Below are 15,839 nucleotides of genomic sequence, written 5' to 3' on the forward strand. Positions count from 1 at the left end.
ACTATCACTATGTTTCTTTATCTTAAAGCTATGTTTTACACATGAAATATATATTCCGAGTTTTTTCATATTTAGAAGTTTTTTTTCAAATTGATTTATAATTCAAAAAAAAATTATATTAAATATAAAAGATAAAATAAATGTGAAAGAAATCTTTAAGAAATTCGATTATAAGTCGCTTTGCTATTAAATTATAACTTTTTTTATTAATGTTAAAATATTTGAGAAATTGTTGAAATTTTGAATAAAAATTTTATTGAAAATGTTGAATAAAAATAGGATTTTTTTTATGTCTATTTACGCTACTGTAAAATTTTATATGAGAAAATTCCCAACATTTTTTATTACCTATAATTCGAAAGCTATTGGTGTTTCGCTAAAAGCATTAAATTAGGTTTATGACCGAGACAATTGCTGTAGATAACTTATCTTTATATACGTAAGATAAAATTATATCGAGCACAAGGAAAGGTTGCAATGTTCTCTGGAGAATTTCCAAATTCTGTTACAATAGTCTATATAATAGTATCTATATGACATCTAAGATATAGAAAATTCTCTCTCTTTTTCTGGTTGTATTATTTGTTTTATATTATGTATTATACATACATATATGGAAGAGTTCCAACATGAAAATGTAATATGAAAAAATTTACATTTCTGAACGTTTAATTCGATAATTTATATCTATCTTCTTTAATGCTTGTTTTAAATTATCTACAAATAATAATTATATTTTCTTGAAATTCTTTTAAAATAATAAAAATTAACTTTAAACAATACTTATGTATATATGTCTAATATACTAGTTTCAATATTATAATATCTTTATTGCGTTATTGTTTTCACGTTTCGAAAATTTTGATATACAGATAAAAAAATAAAATATTGAAAATTTTAAGCAATTTTAATTACAGAACTAACTAAAATTGCTATAAAATGCAAAATTGAAAACTTGATGTATTTATGTAAAGAAAATGTACCATTTAGTATTCAGTGATAAAAAGAAACCTTTACTTTATAATTGTGATAACTCTGTGATAGGATATACGATGTAATTTATTATATTTGTTATACGAATATAAGCAAACGAGTAATCACGAAACTAGAACATGAAACTCGACTAATGAAGCTTCCGTTGGCTGGAAACACGAAATATTTTACGCTGGAATAATGAATAGAGCGGGAGTAAAAAAGATTTTCGATGCATGGTATAATGCAGACTATGTGCTTTTTCTTCTCTTCGCTTTCATGCTTTAGCCGTCATTGTTAAAGCCACTGAATCGAGCGCAGCCTGGCTGTTTCAGCAATAATATGTGGCGCGAAAATGTCCGGTCGCGCTGCGGCGAATCGCGCTATGTTTAGTGTGTCTTCAACAATTTCTCTCGCGTTTTGCTTGCTCTCCAATATTTGCTCAGCGTTGTAAGCCGTTTGGTACCGTCGAGGAGCTTCAACGGCCATTTGCGACATAGCGAGAAACTTTCGAATAACACTCTACGTTAAAGTACATCCTACGATCAAACAGGCAGCTTTCGGGGAGAAGATCAAGAGTCTTCTGAGAATAAATTGCAATATTCCGAGCTACAGCAGGCTGCTCAGTTGCAGAGACCAGTCTGTCGGTTCCGGTTTTCCTCGATGACAGCTACGATGATGAACAGCATGATCTCCGAGGAGATTCAAAACCGCATGTTACTTCGTGTATATACATTGCACGTGGTATAACACAGCCGAATACACAGGAGACGTGCGCCTTTATATATGTGTATTATATATAAGGGTTTTATGTGATAGTTCCTTATTTAAGGAAAAGCATCAGAATCACCAGAATTTTTCGCACTGCGATCGTGCGAAATTAAAATCTTTGCGTTTAACATTTCCGAGAAATGTTTGTCGTGCTATCAATTTCTTTCCCTGCCACAAAAATTTCTATTAAATTTTTGTTTAGTTTTTATTAGTCGCGCGTTTAATAAATCGTTGAACGCAGTGCTGGTATAAATGATTTTAAAAAATTGTATATTTTTATATTTAATACTTGATTACTTTCCTTTATAAATAGAACATTTAATTAATTTTGCGTGGCATAAAACTGTTTGAACGAGTCTTTTGATATTTTTCCTCTTTTCTAGTGTGGAAAATAGAATTATCAGAAAGTAGATTTTTAGGTATTTTAGGCAAATTGCGTCACAAGTGCTTTCACAAATTCCTTTGTCTCTCGAAATGAAGAGAACTAATATGCCCGAATCTATTGTGCCGCTCAACGGCTCAATTATCTGAGAATAAATAGCATACCGACGATGAAAAGATGAAAGTCACGTCATTGGAAATTACGATAATAGAAGAAAGCTTTTTTCGTAATAAAATTTTTCATATAAATGTTATCGCGCGGAGAACATCGATATTCTTACGCAATATCGCAAATCGTAATAATTACGTCCATCATCGTCCGCACAACAGTCGGTTTAATAATAACTGATTAATAATAAATTTTCGAATTGTGTCCAGGCGCTCGTCATACACCGATGCGCTCGATGTAATTATAATCACAATTAGCAATTATACGTTACTTTAGCCAGCGGTCGCTTTTATAATAAATGGTCTTCCATTGGGATTTGACTGAAAACTCGTAAGTAATTTCAAATGAAATGCGATATGTGCGCGCGAATATCAAGCATATATTCTGTTGCAATATTTTGTTATCATTGTAAATGATTAATAATGCAGTTTTTAGTTGATTTCTCGTATTCGACGATCAATTTTACGCTGGATCGTTTTATTTCATTGCGGTAATTATTAATTGCAAGAGAATGAGGGCCACAAAAGGGGAATAGTAAAAGACCAATATTCATTGAACTTGTATAATAATAAGCGTAATATTCAGAATATGCGGTCAATCTGTTTAACTGAATCGAGCGTATAATTTTATTAAAAAAATATTAATAACATATCACAAAAATAATTGCATCGTTCCAGAAAGCCATTGATCACTTCGATGGCAAAAACTATAGAAGATAAATTTGAACAATGCATTTAAACAATGCAATTAAAAAATGATTAAATGATGAAAATATGTAGTATATTTATATACTGTCTCTATTGTTCATCAATATATATTTTTATTCATATAACTTTTATTGTCAGATGCAATATGCAAGGGAAATAAAATCTATTTTGAAATAATAACAAATTTGATTTATAACGTTTAGGCAAAAATCAATGAAAAAAATATCCAAAAACAATAATAATTTGTTTCTCCACAATTATATTGTTCTGGCTTTAACGTGGATTATTTTTATTGAACTGTAAGGCTCGAATTTTTCAACCGAATCGATATGTTCGTCTTCATTCATATTTTGGTTTGAAAAACCGGTGAATATCGACATCATAAAGCGCGAGATTAATTGCCGCCCTGTTATCTCGTTCGCTTGGTTACGTTTCGATCCGCTTACAGTTTGTCATTAAAATGCGTGTTGATTTAAAAAATCCAGTTCTTTATTGTCCGAATGAAGAGATCTGAGTATTACATTCTAATCTTTACTTTTTCCCCCTTAAAAAAAAAAAAAAAAAACTCTTTTGAGCAGTACTTTAGTTTGGAAAAAAAAACATAAAAAATAAAAAATCCGTTTGTTGTGGAAATATGGAAGGAGAACAATGTTAAACTGCTTGGATAAGATACATATGACATTCTTCATTCGCTCATCTGTGAAATTTCCTCGACGTGTAACTCAAAAAAATCTTAAAATTCTTTTTATCTCCTTTCATCACTCGTCTAGTCGCATGATTCTGCTATCATTATGCAAAAGACGTTGATTATGCAAAAGATGGATAAGTTCGTTTGATGTTACACGTTCTGTCGTTGTCACGACGTTTAGTAACCGTAATTAGCTTAGAATGTCAGACACAAACGCGATAAGAGCACGTGCGTTTAAACAGGCTGTTCCTAATTGCGGGCGTTGATTTCTGGATTCGATATTGTTTCTACCACTTAGACATTAGAATAAAACGCTTCCCTTATTCATCGATTTCGACTTAGAAATTTCGAGCGAATTTCATAGCTTGACAGCATCGTAACTGTTTAATTTATGTTATATACTCCTTTAATTCATTTAATTTGTTTAAAAGAAAGATCCGGATTAAAATTTTTCATTTCATTATATTGATGATTTTCTTATTTATTCCTCTCATGTAATTCAATGATTATATTAAATTTTATATTAAACGCAATTTATGAAACATTGTTTCTTTAGCCAAAATATTGCATTTTTAAGTATAAATATACAAGTATATTAAATAATTTTCTAAAAATATACATATATATATATATATATATATATGTATTTTATGTAATGGCAATCGCATTTAAATGCAGGAAAAGCAAACTTGTCTTACCTTATGTTATCCTCGTCGACGAATATTATAACCCCTCTGGCATTGTGCTTCGAGCTCAATCGTTCGATTATTCTATCGAAGTCCTCGGTCTTGGAATTTCTCAGGATCTTCTCGCTGACTGCGACACAGATGTTGTATTCGGCCGAAAGAGCAATGAAACTGGCGATGCCCTGAAAACAGAATTTTAGCCGCAAATAAATTGTCCGTCTGCCCAACGAGAAATCGAATTCCGGCGATAACATGCGCGTCTGTTTTCTAGGTAAACAATTGGAATGTAGTATAACGGATGTTTCAGGAGCGCATCTCTACCGACTCATATTTGCATACTCTTTTAATGTTGACGATAAATTTTCAAAATTTACATTGAAATATCGCGACTATGGAATAGTAGGCTATTGTTTGAGGTGCCCAAATAAAATGCTCGATATAGCAATGAGTCTTCACCCTTCCGGAAATTTAAGTCTCACATGTTTGCAGTAAAAGTTTATTCCGCTATATTTTTACTCGAGAACTCTCATATTTTATGCTAAAATGGAAATTCAAATCTTGAATCAAACTTCAGATGTCAATAATCAATACTCGAATAATTAAATCTCGAATAAAATTTAAGAGAAATAAAATTAAAGTTTAATAGTTTAATTAGTCGACTTTTGATTGAATTATAAATAATTTCAACATAAATTTATAGTAATTAAAGACAAATTTAATATTGCAAAGTAAAATTTAGAGATTTTTAATTAGCAACGTTAACATTATATGAAAGTTTCTGTCGAGATAATTGCTATCGTATAAGCTTACGACACGACGAACATCAAAATGAATCGTGTGCACCTGTCTCTCGTGTTTTCGCACCACACGATATATACGCAAATAAACACATCGACGCGGCTCGTCTGTCTTCACGATAGCATCCAGCGTGATATATTCGTGATACATTCGTACTCGTATATGTGAACAGAGAGAACCCGCGCGGAAAGAAAAGACGATCGAAGAATGATGCGGAATGCAACTTGAGTTGCAACCGCAGGTGTTATCGGGGTCTCTCGCGTAATAAAAATTGTCACGATTTATTAGAATACGCCGGATAAAAATGTGGCCATGTATTCTGCAATGATATTCGTTATAACGATTACATAGTAGTGATTCCCGTATTTCCGCGATTTTATAAATCGGGCAAATTTAAATATTTATTAATAATAACAATACCATATTCTTTCTTTACACAATCCCGATGATTCAAATTGCCTGTTATTAATTTTTTTCAAATAAAAAATGTTGGAAATGTTTATTTATATAGTTACATTATAATTTGTCCTATACTTTCCTTAATTAAAAAATGTTTTAACTTCATCACTATTATAAGAAAATAATAATATATTGTTTTTGTTTTTTGTTTAAATTCCAATTAGTTCAAAAAGTTCAATTTTTATGAATCAATTTTTGATGAATGCATTTTTTTGATGAATTAATGCAAATTTAATTATGCATATACATTGTCTTTTTCTAGAAAAGTGTTTCTTCTCATATTTTTATTTTTATATTTCAACAAAATGTATATTATCATATATTTTTTATAAAATATTAGATATATTAATAATTAAGAGCTTCAAAGTAAATCTTAATTCTTCAATATATATTATTCATTCTGACTCAATTTTCTGACTAGTATTATTCAACGTAATTATAACGAGTAACAACAAAGCTCTTATTTCTTTGACAATACCAGGAACTAATTCTCTATAGGATTAGGACTCTTCTTTATTGTCTATTGTAAGAACAACTAAGTAAGAAAGAGGAAATTGGTAAGACTGCCCGACGCCCCGTTGTGAAATAAAAGGTTACAATTGTGTTAAAATAAATTCTATTTCAAATTGTACGATAAACGTATTCTATAGTTCATGTCAAATTTCTTTTATTTTCAATGTCTTAAAAACTATTATATTTATTTCAATATTTTTGCAGAGAAAAAGATCAAATTCAAAATTTTCAAAGACTGTAACTTATAATATGTATCTTCCCTCACATACATACAAACATGCAATTTAGAAATAAAATCACATACATATAATTACAAAGTTGAGTATATGATTCAACCAATTTTTAATGATTCAGAGGAAAAAAAATTCGAAATAAAAAAATTAAATTATTATTATGCATTAAACTTTTACATTTTTATGTTAAAAAGAGAAAAGAGAAAAAAATTTAAATAGCATTCTGAGGAAATAAAGAATTCAAGCAGGCAAACGCGATAGAAAATTAAAATATCTGAGATGCAAAAGAGGTGATATGGATTCGTCGATTGATACTATAACGAAAAGAACAGCGGCAATGAGGAGAACAGAAAATGACATTGTTATCCAGGAATAATAAGAATTGCTACAACAAGAAGATGTTGCTTTATCGGACGATTTACTTAACGAGGCTTACTTCCTTTAACAATTGGTCGACCTCATTCTTTTTTATTTCTTATATAATTCCGATCTTTTTTTAGACCTCTCCGTATATTACAAGCTTCATTATGTGTATTTGTGTCTAGGGGACAATCTTGAGTCCTTGATGATCTAAAATTACACATAATTTTATCTTTTCACGTCTCTTTAGCAAAATTCAGTGACCATTTCTTTAAGTGATAATTTTAGCCGTATTAATAATCGTACAATACCAATGTAAATAGTTGAAAGTATTTAAAAACCGCTATTGTTGCAGAAGAATCCCATCCACCGTAGTCTTCTTTCGACCGCGCAGTTTGTACGACGCGTTTTCGTTCCTTAATTCACGATATAAATCGTCCCATTTTATTCCGCGCCGTTATAAGGATATTAACGAAGCCACGTTCGTATAATCGCTTTAGGCGAGCTTACGCCTGAAATATGCATCGCATTTGCAACAACCGCAAGTGCACTGCGAGTATTTGGCGTGAAAGAAGTGTCTAATAAATTTCATTAAAAAAAACCAGAAATAAAGCTCTTATTATTCGCTTGATCATCATCGTATAGTAGATCAAATTAAGATTAAGATTTTAAGATTAAGTTTTAGAAGTTTTATAATGTGTTTTTCAAATCCACCTTCAAAGAAACTGTTCAAATCTCTTATTATTAATTTATTATATAGTTTATTATTTATTTCATGATAACTTTCATTATAAACTGAAGTGTTTACTTTGCACATAGATGAATCCTTTCAAATCAAATAGTTTGCGTAAATTTTTTAAGTTTTTACGTTGTTGTGCAATTTTTTTTCTAACATTAGAAGACATTGACGGTCGCGCGGTTTCAGCATATTTATTTATAGGAATAGGATCGATAAATTTATTCATGCGAAGTAATCGCCGGACTATTATGATACCTGATAGAGATTAATTAGGCTGATCACTGGCACTGTTTAATTACACGGAACGCGATTACCACCATTCCGTCTGGTGTCCTTTCGAGAGCGCGCGCAGTACAATTCACGACGTCGAGCGATTTGCACGTACCAAGACGCGGAATATGCCATTGTCATATCACACATAATCGCCAGGAGGCGACCACTTCGCTAGTATAATTGGACCATAAAATCGCATCCCGATCAATGTTCGTGGAATATGAAAAATTCTTACGCGACGTCCCTCAACGTAAGAGAAATTATGGGCATTGCCAGTTGAGTTACCGCGCTCATTAAATTATTATACCTACCCATCCGTCTAGTAATTACGCGGCATAATAATATAAAACGATATTGGAATTTTAATATCGGGAGAGTTGCACCTATTCGAATCGGAATTTAAAAATATAGGCAACAGATAAGTAATAAATGATGAGATTGACTAAAAGAGATCCGAAGATTTAATACCGATATGATTATAGTATCAGAACGCTGAATTATAAATGTTGGAAATGCTAAAAAAATTTAAATTTGATTCTAAATTATTATTAATATATTAACATTCAGTTTAAAAATATTCATGTCTTACGTCATATTTTAAAGTTTTAGATATTATTTTAAATTAAACGTTAAAATATTTATACTCTTTCATTCTAAGCTTTCTCAACATACGTGTATAAAACCCATAAATTTTTTCCAAGCTTTTATATAAGTATTCTTAAAGCATCAGAGTTTGTTAAAAAAAAAAAAATAAATAAATAGATTAAAATTCTCATTGCATTTAGCAATTTTCTTTTTACACATTTCTATATCTTACTTAATTTCTTCTACAAAGTTTACAATTAAGAAGCAAAGAATTCAAGAAACACAGAAGCTAACTAAAAAGTTTTGCTTTCTGCAATTTTTGCAGAGATCGGACTGCTCTGGAAATCTCTTCGCGCGGAATTTTCAGTTGCATACTAATCGCCTAATTTGAGCAGCGGATGGCGCAGTAACATCACGTTTTCTTGCTTGATTGCGCAATTAGTTTCGCCTTTGCTTGTTAACGCGGTCGCACATAACAATTTCATATCATAATTACCATCGTTATAATAACTGGTATTCAACGTAGCATTAACACGATTGTGCGGTGCGATCTAACAAGATTAGTGTTGCATTGCGTTATAATGCATATTATGTACAAATTTTATTTTTATTAATTTTTGGTAAATTAGATTTTAGACATTATAATATAATATATATATAATAAATGTCAAAATAATTTGACAGATCATATTCTACAATAGGAATCGATGAATAATATCATGATAATTGGAAATTCCATAATTTAAAACCCTTGAAACATGAAACCCCTTGAAAAACAGATACATGTTTTCATCTCATGCATCGGAAAAGTAAGGCAATTATTACGGTCTCTCATATATTACGACCTTGCAATAATTATAATAAAATTTTATACGCTCCGATTCAATAAGTAATTATCGAATAATTATCAAAGGAGTGTTTGCAATTTAGTATAACATTTTTACAATTGTTACTATATTATCAAGACATAGCTCTTCTTTTGTTCAATAGTTTTAAAATATGTGCTGATAATAATTTCTAAGAAAATCATATAATACATTTCTAGAAATAGTATTGTTCTAAAATCGTAGTTCTAAAAGAGGATAAATTTTTTGGTACAAGTAATTTGTTGATTATAGGACAGGGGAAACGTCGCAATGATTTGTCTTATTTATCTTTAAATTTAATTTTCGTATAACTTTTTCAGGTTAAATTTAACACTCACCTTCTCGCCATACTCGCCTTCCACCGCAACCGTAGAAACATATTTCCATCCGAGCAGATGGATCACCTCGACGATTGCTTGCGCCTGAAAATTGTCAGGTGGTACTACTCTGCTAAAGTATTCGAAACGGCTTTTATCCGAGAGTTCTGTGCTGGTGGATGCGTAACTTATTTGCGGTATCTGCAATAAAAGAAAAATAGTGCACCATGCAATTAGAGGAGAATAACTTATATGAAAAATATAAAAATAATTGTAATATAATGGAAAGAGAAAAGAAAAGAAAGAGCGAGAAAGAAAGTTTCATATAATATATTTTTTAATAAAAATATTATGATTACTGTGTCTTTATATTTATATAAACGTCATTAAATTCATGTTTTATATTATTTTTTATTATATGTAATTTAATTTTATATTGCTTTTTATTATATATAATTTTTTTTATTATATATATTAAATATTTAATTTTTTATAATGTTTATTGAAAAAGAGTTTTATTTATTTTATTAATGCAATTATTATAGATAAACGTATTGTACTCAATAAGATAAAATGTAATTATTTTTCAAAACTATTTCTTCTCTTATTACAGTATTTCAAGTGTAAATGATATAAAACACGGAGATATAAGCGTGTATTTATCTCTGTGAGGTGAACATCCTGCGTTACTTGATGCACGACCTTGTTTCTTGTCGTAAATACGAAGACAGCTCGTAACTTTACAGCATCTGTGCGCAGGCAGTATCGCGAATCTAATAATCTGTTGTCTGTTGAAAGTGACTAAGTCTCCATCTCTCTCTGGCTTCTTTGGCTGCAACGAATAATTTCATTTTTGCACAAAGAGCGTGCTTCGCTTATTAGACAGTTTCCTGTTGATAGTATTGTACGTTAGCGAATGTTATTACGCGCATTATCGCGCATCCTTATCGGACCTATAGTGCCACTATATGCGCGAAGATCGACAATAGCATGTGAAAGCTGCTCTCGCATTATATTGCCTCCAGTATTAATATTCATTCATTTGTTTCGATGGTTGCCGTTGCAAGATCACTGACATGACGTAAATTACGAATTACGAATGATCAATCAAGACTTGATTACAGGTCATCAACACATAAATTGCAGGAATAATAAAAGTAAAATTGTAGTTGACATATCGAGAGATAGAAAGTTTTTCAGTTCCATTATAAATTGATGAGATAAAAGTCTGCTAATAATTAAAGTGGAATTGTATTTTATTTGATTACTAATATTAGCTTATATTGCATGATTGCCTAATAAATTTAATTATTATTCACTAAATGCCACTACATTTCGCTAGTTTAATTTGTAATAATGAATTTTGCAAAAATTAATAAAATTGTAATATAAATAAAAAAAATTAAATTGTAATATAAATATAAATTTTAAATCAGTGTACATACGTGTATGCATGTGTAATATAAATAATTATATATATTTTTTAAAATATAAATAATTAAATATTTTTTAAAGGAACAAAATATTTATTTGTAAAAACAGAAAATTTTTCTGTGTGATTTCAATTTAAATTATAAAATAAATATATTATATAAAATTATATTATACACACACTTATGCACACATACGCACACACGTATGTACACTGATTTAATGTTTAATCTTAAAAAAATAATGCGATATAATAATTGCGTGAATATTTGAATGCACATTTCAATGTTTTAATAAATTCATTTAAAATTGAAATATTATCTCTCTCTCTCTCTCCCTCTCTCTCTTTCTCTCTCTGTGTCTATTAAATAAAAACTCCTTTGAAAATAACTAATAAGATTTTCTTCTCATTTCTAAAATTAAAGCTAAAACTCGAAACATTTTTATAATTTAAACGTTTTTTAAAATTATGTTATAATTAGACATTTATATATATAATTAATTAAAAAACATTTTTATATCTTGATTTATATTTTTGTTAAAAAAAATTATTTTACACAAAACATTAAATAACACATGTTTTTAAGCCTAAAACGTGTTTACATCCTTGCCATATGAATACTGCTAGAAGATTAACGTGTTCTAATCTGCAAAGATTTCCTGTCTATACGCTGAAACGTTTAATTGGAATCAATAGTTAATTATTACCTCGAGGGAAACAGAAAGAGAGAGATATATATATAGAGGAAGAGAGAGAAACAGAGAAAATTAGAGCAAGAGAAAGAGAGAGAAAGACGAATTGTAACATCCAATACAGCAACGATAATAACGCTCTCGGCGATATTATATATTTGGTACTAAATGTGATTATTCATTATTTTGAGTTTATTTTTTCTTTTATTTAGTAATGCAAATTGTTACGTATTTATGTGTGTGTTTCGTACCGAGGAAAGTTCAATGACCATCACAACAACTAGATGTCAGAGATGTTTGAATTCGCCGTATTAGTAATCATCTAATAATTATACTAATTAGAAGCTTTAATTAGGAATCCAAAATCAATGGAAATGGTTTGGTTACAAACGGTTTATAGATACCTAATTACCAATCGGTAGCAATTAAATCCCTATTCGATCACGTTCACTGCTTCGTTCCATAAGCTATTCAGAATATAATTTGTACGGGACTATAATTTCCATAATGGAGACAAATTTCTATAAAATGGAATTTGTACGGAGTATTTATCATCTATGAGTATTTTATCTCTGTTACTTTTCCGTACATCTATTATTGTAATGCATTGCCATTTGTCATTTGTCGTTTCTTGCTGTACGCATCATTTATTTTTCGTCCATTTTGGAGGAAAACTAGTTCATTGAATGAATTTCGATGTATTCTCTAATAAATGCGGTCAATTATATCGAGTCGCGATCGAGTCCAAACCTAAACCAATAATTACAAACTCGCGGTTCATAATTCTATGTAAATTATTCATTAACTCCCCCTTGAGAATAATTTACAGTTTAATTGATTTCGAACTCAATTAACGTTTTGTCTCCCCGCACTGCGGCTGCAATTGTATGTCACGGCCAAAATTCAGAACAGGTGTGTCTACACAAGTAATTTAATTATTAGAAAGTAATCCAGTTTGCTTTTCAAAAATATCAAATATACAACGTCCTAAAACAGTTTATATCAACAAATAGAAAAAATATTAAGAGATTTTTAAGAATTAGTGTACCTATGTGTTAGATAAAGTGCTAATTATGAAATAATTAAGAGATGTTAATTATACAACAATTTAAAGAAACTACAATTCTATATGCATTAATAAATAATTTGTGTTTGAAGAAAACAAAATACAGAAATTAACTGTTAACATAAATCTTTTTCAGATTATGCAGTTGGAAAGTTTCTTTATTCATTAACTAAATTATTATTAATATTCTCAGTGCGTCTTTATTCTTAGGCGATTCTTAACATTCCCGACAAAGTGGTGCAATAAATGGCTCGTTGCAATTCCAATGAGCGCCGTTGCAATTTGCGGAGCGATGCACAGTTTGCCTTCAGAATAGATCCGAGTACTTAAAGCTACCCGGGAAAGAAAAGAATCAGAATGAATGAATTAATGGATGACTGGTCGAATAAATAGGGCGTTTAATGGAACGAGTCGCTATGTAATTAGCCGTCAAATTGCTTGTAATTGCTTTTGATCGGCATTAAAACATATCGAACAATGATGTAGAATGATGCAAATTGTAATTTTATGCAAAATAAAATAATATTTATGAAATTAGATAATTTGAAGTCCATTATTTGAAAAAATATATATTATAAGTCGAAAAAAAAAATTATATTACCGTTGTATGATATATAAAATTGATAAAATGATTAAAAAAAAAAAAAAACATGTATTCAGAATGCTGGAAAGTACTTTTATAATAAAACTGGTTTAAATGTTTCAATATCATAAAACATCAAAGAATCAAATAACTATAGATAGTTTTATAAAATTGTAATTTATATGCATTGGCATGCTATTGAGATACATATATATATATATATATATACATATATATATGTATAATACTAAAAATAACTAGATTGTAGAAAAAAAACAAAAGTTGGTTTAATTTTAAAGTTTCAAGAGAGAAATTGATTATATATGTATGTATATAAAATCATCTAGAAAAAAGAGTTTTTTTCTCCTTTGGAATACTATTTTGATTGTTCTATTCAATCCATAAAATAATTCCATAAAATAACAATAGAATAATTGTTGCCAATATCATTGTTACTATATTTTTGTTCTAGTGTGACTCATTCGATTTAAATTTGTCTTGAATTTCGTTATATTGACGGACTTTTAAATTTGCCTTTTTCTACGCGTAGTTGACGTAATACGAATATATACGAGGCACAAAGGGTTAATTGCGTCCCGCGGCATACAAAGGAAGAGCATCGCATAACCATCGAGTGCAACGAGCGGCTTCATACCGGGAATCCTAACGAACGAGTTACGTTTGCTATGTAAATTGAATGCGGGCGCGTGAAAGTCTACGACAAAGATTAACTCAAGTTGAGAATAACGAGTAAAATAATGCCGTCACTCTTCTGGCGCGTTTGAACATGTCAATCTAAATTTTTTTCATCGTGGTCATTGACGTTACAATAATAAAATTCTATAATTACAAAAGATTGTAAACACGACTGCGTTATAATATGATATAATAATAATAAAATATTTTATAAACTTGATATATTTAATTTCGTTGTTTATTAATGAATGTTGCATTGTTAATACACTTGCATAACAGAGTATAAAATTGAAATTAAACTGGCTGGAAGTCATTATATCTTTTTTCATTATATTTATTAACTTGTGTATGTATATTTAATAAACGTTATTAGTTAATGTCAGTATTTAAATTGATATAGTCAGATAATTTTAAAAACTATTGTTATTTGTAATTTTATTTTAGAATTTACATTTCCTGTCCAATCTCGAATCATAAATACGACAAGAAGCATTCAAGAAAATGAGAATAATTTTATTTTGCCAATAATACATAAAAGGATTTTTATTAAAAATATGTTGCGATATGTTAAATCAGATAGCCGTTAGATATTTTCGAATTATCCTTTGCGTTTACGCAGAAAATTTCTTCGAGTAAAATCGGAAATCAAGGAGAAAATTGCGAAAACATTTCGCAGATGTCTTTGCTGCAGTGAAAACACATCCGCGGAAAGTGAATTGAAAAGAGCACTTGGCTTTCACCGATAAACAGAAAGAGAAGTAGTTTTCAAATTCAAGTGGGTCGTTATAAAATAATGAGACGGGCGGTAAAAGTATACGTGCAATAAAATCCGTGCTTTAGCGTAACTCAGCAGCAGCAGTGTATTTCGTGCCTCCTTATCCGATATCTTTTCATCTACATTGAAACTCGAGAGATTTATATGTAGCTAATCTTGAAAACCTTAGACTCTTATGTCGTATAGAACGCGATTTGAACAATATGTTACAAACAAGACACAAATAATCAAGACACAAATAAAAAATATCTTTAAAATCTCTTGAAGCACAGAGATATATACATCCTCGTAATCATCGCCATGATTTTTAAGATAATTATGATAATCTGACAAAAAAAAGTCATCAACAGAAATTTATCAGTATCTAACCGGCAATAAAATTTAATACTTTTTGTTTGATGAAAAAGCAAGGTCAGCTTGACTTTTTAAGTGATTGTTCGAAAATAGAATCGAAACTAAATAAATATTTTATCAAGAAGGAATAATTTGTGCACTGCTTACCGCGCTGGGCTCTTAATTAGCCTACTACCATTTACTTGCGACATATAAAGATTTTTTTCTAATATATTGAAATATAAATTTCAAACTACTGTGCAAATCAAGAGAGTTTCTAAAAATTATTTAATTATTACTCACAATACATAGTGAGAGATAAAGGTATGTAATGATAAAGTCAAGATAAAAAAAGTCAAAATAAAAATATAATACCATTCCAGCATTATGAATTATCATGGAAAGTACGAGGCATAATCGTTCGTATATCAAATCCGCGACATTCGCGATATTCATTCACGCGTTCAACATCGACGGTAGATCGATAGCGGCAGAAGCTTCTTTGGCACAAGTCGATTTCGTGCGGATCACCGGATCCTTTCAGTAAACTCGTGCTGCACGACATCTTTTTGAAGGCGTCATGAGGGTCTTATCCAAGCGTGATAGGGACGAAAATGGTGCCGCGAGAGTGGTTCTTCCCGGCTTGAGCCTTACGGATGGATGACTATGATTGATTGTTGCGCTGTCATTACCGGTCACGAAGTTTTCGGCAGTGCCATCCCATTCACGAAAAAACTGTCGAAAT

General features: G+C 30.1%; 1 protein-coding gene across 12 annotated transcripts in view; it reads right to left on the reverse strand.

Annotated features, from left to right (window-relative positions):
* Positions 1-15,839, reverse strand: part of LOC145934856 (metabotropic glutamate receptor 8) — a 117,469-nt gene that overhangs the window by 38,256 nt on the left and 63,374 nt on the right. For all 12 annotated transcript variants that reach the window (XM_083035714.1, XM_083035741.1, XM_083035732.1 and 9 more), the window contains 2 exons: positions 9,539-9,718; positions 4,387-4,556 (listed from right to left, as the gene is read on the reverse strand). In XM_083035714.1, the coding sequence (XP_082891840.1) occupies positions 4,387-4,556; positions 9,539-9,718 (350 nt within the window). The remainder of the gene's footprint in view (positions 1-4,386; positions 4,557-9,538; positions 9,719-15,839) is intronic.

The sequence above is a fragment of the Prenolepis imparis genome, unplaced genomic scaffold, assembly GCF_030444845.1.
Source record: "Prenolepis imparis isolate NDT839.2.m4 unplaced genomic scaffold, iyPreImpa1.0 SCAF_1, whole genome shotgun sequence".
NCBI classification, from domain to species: domain Eukaryota; kingdom Metazoa; phylum Arthropoda; class Insecta; order Hymenoptera; family Formicidae; genus Prenolepis; species Prenolepis imparis.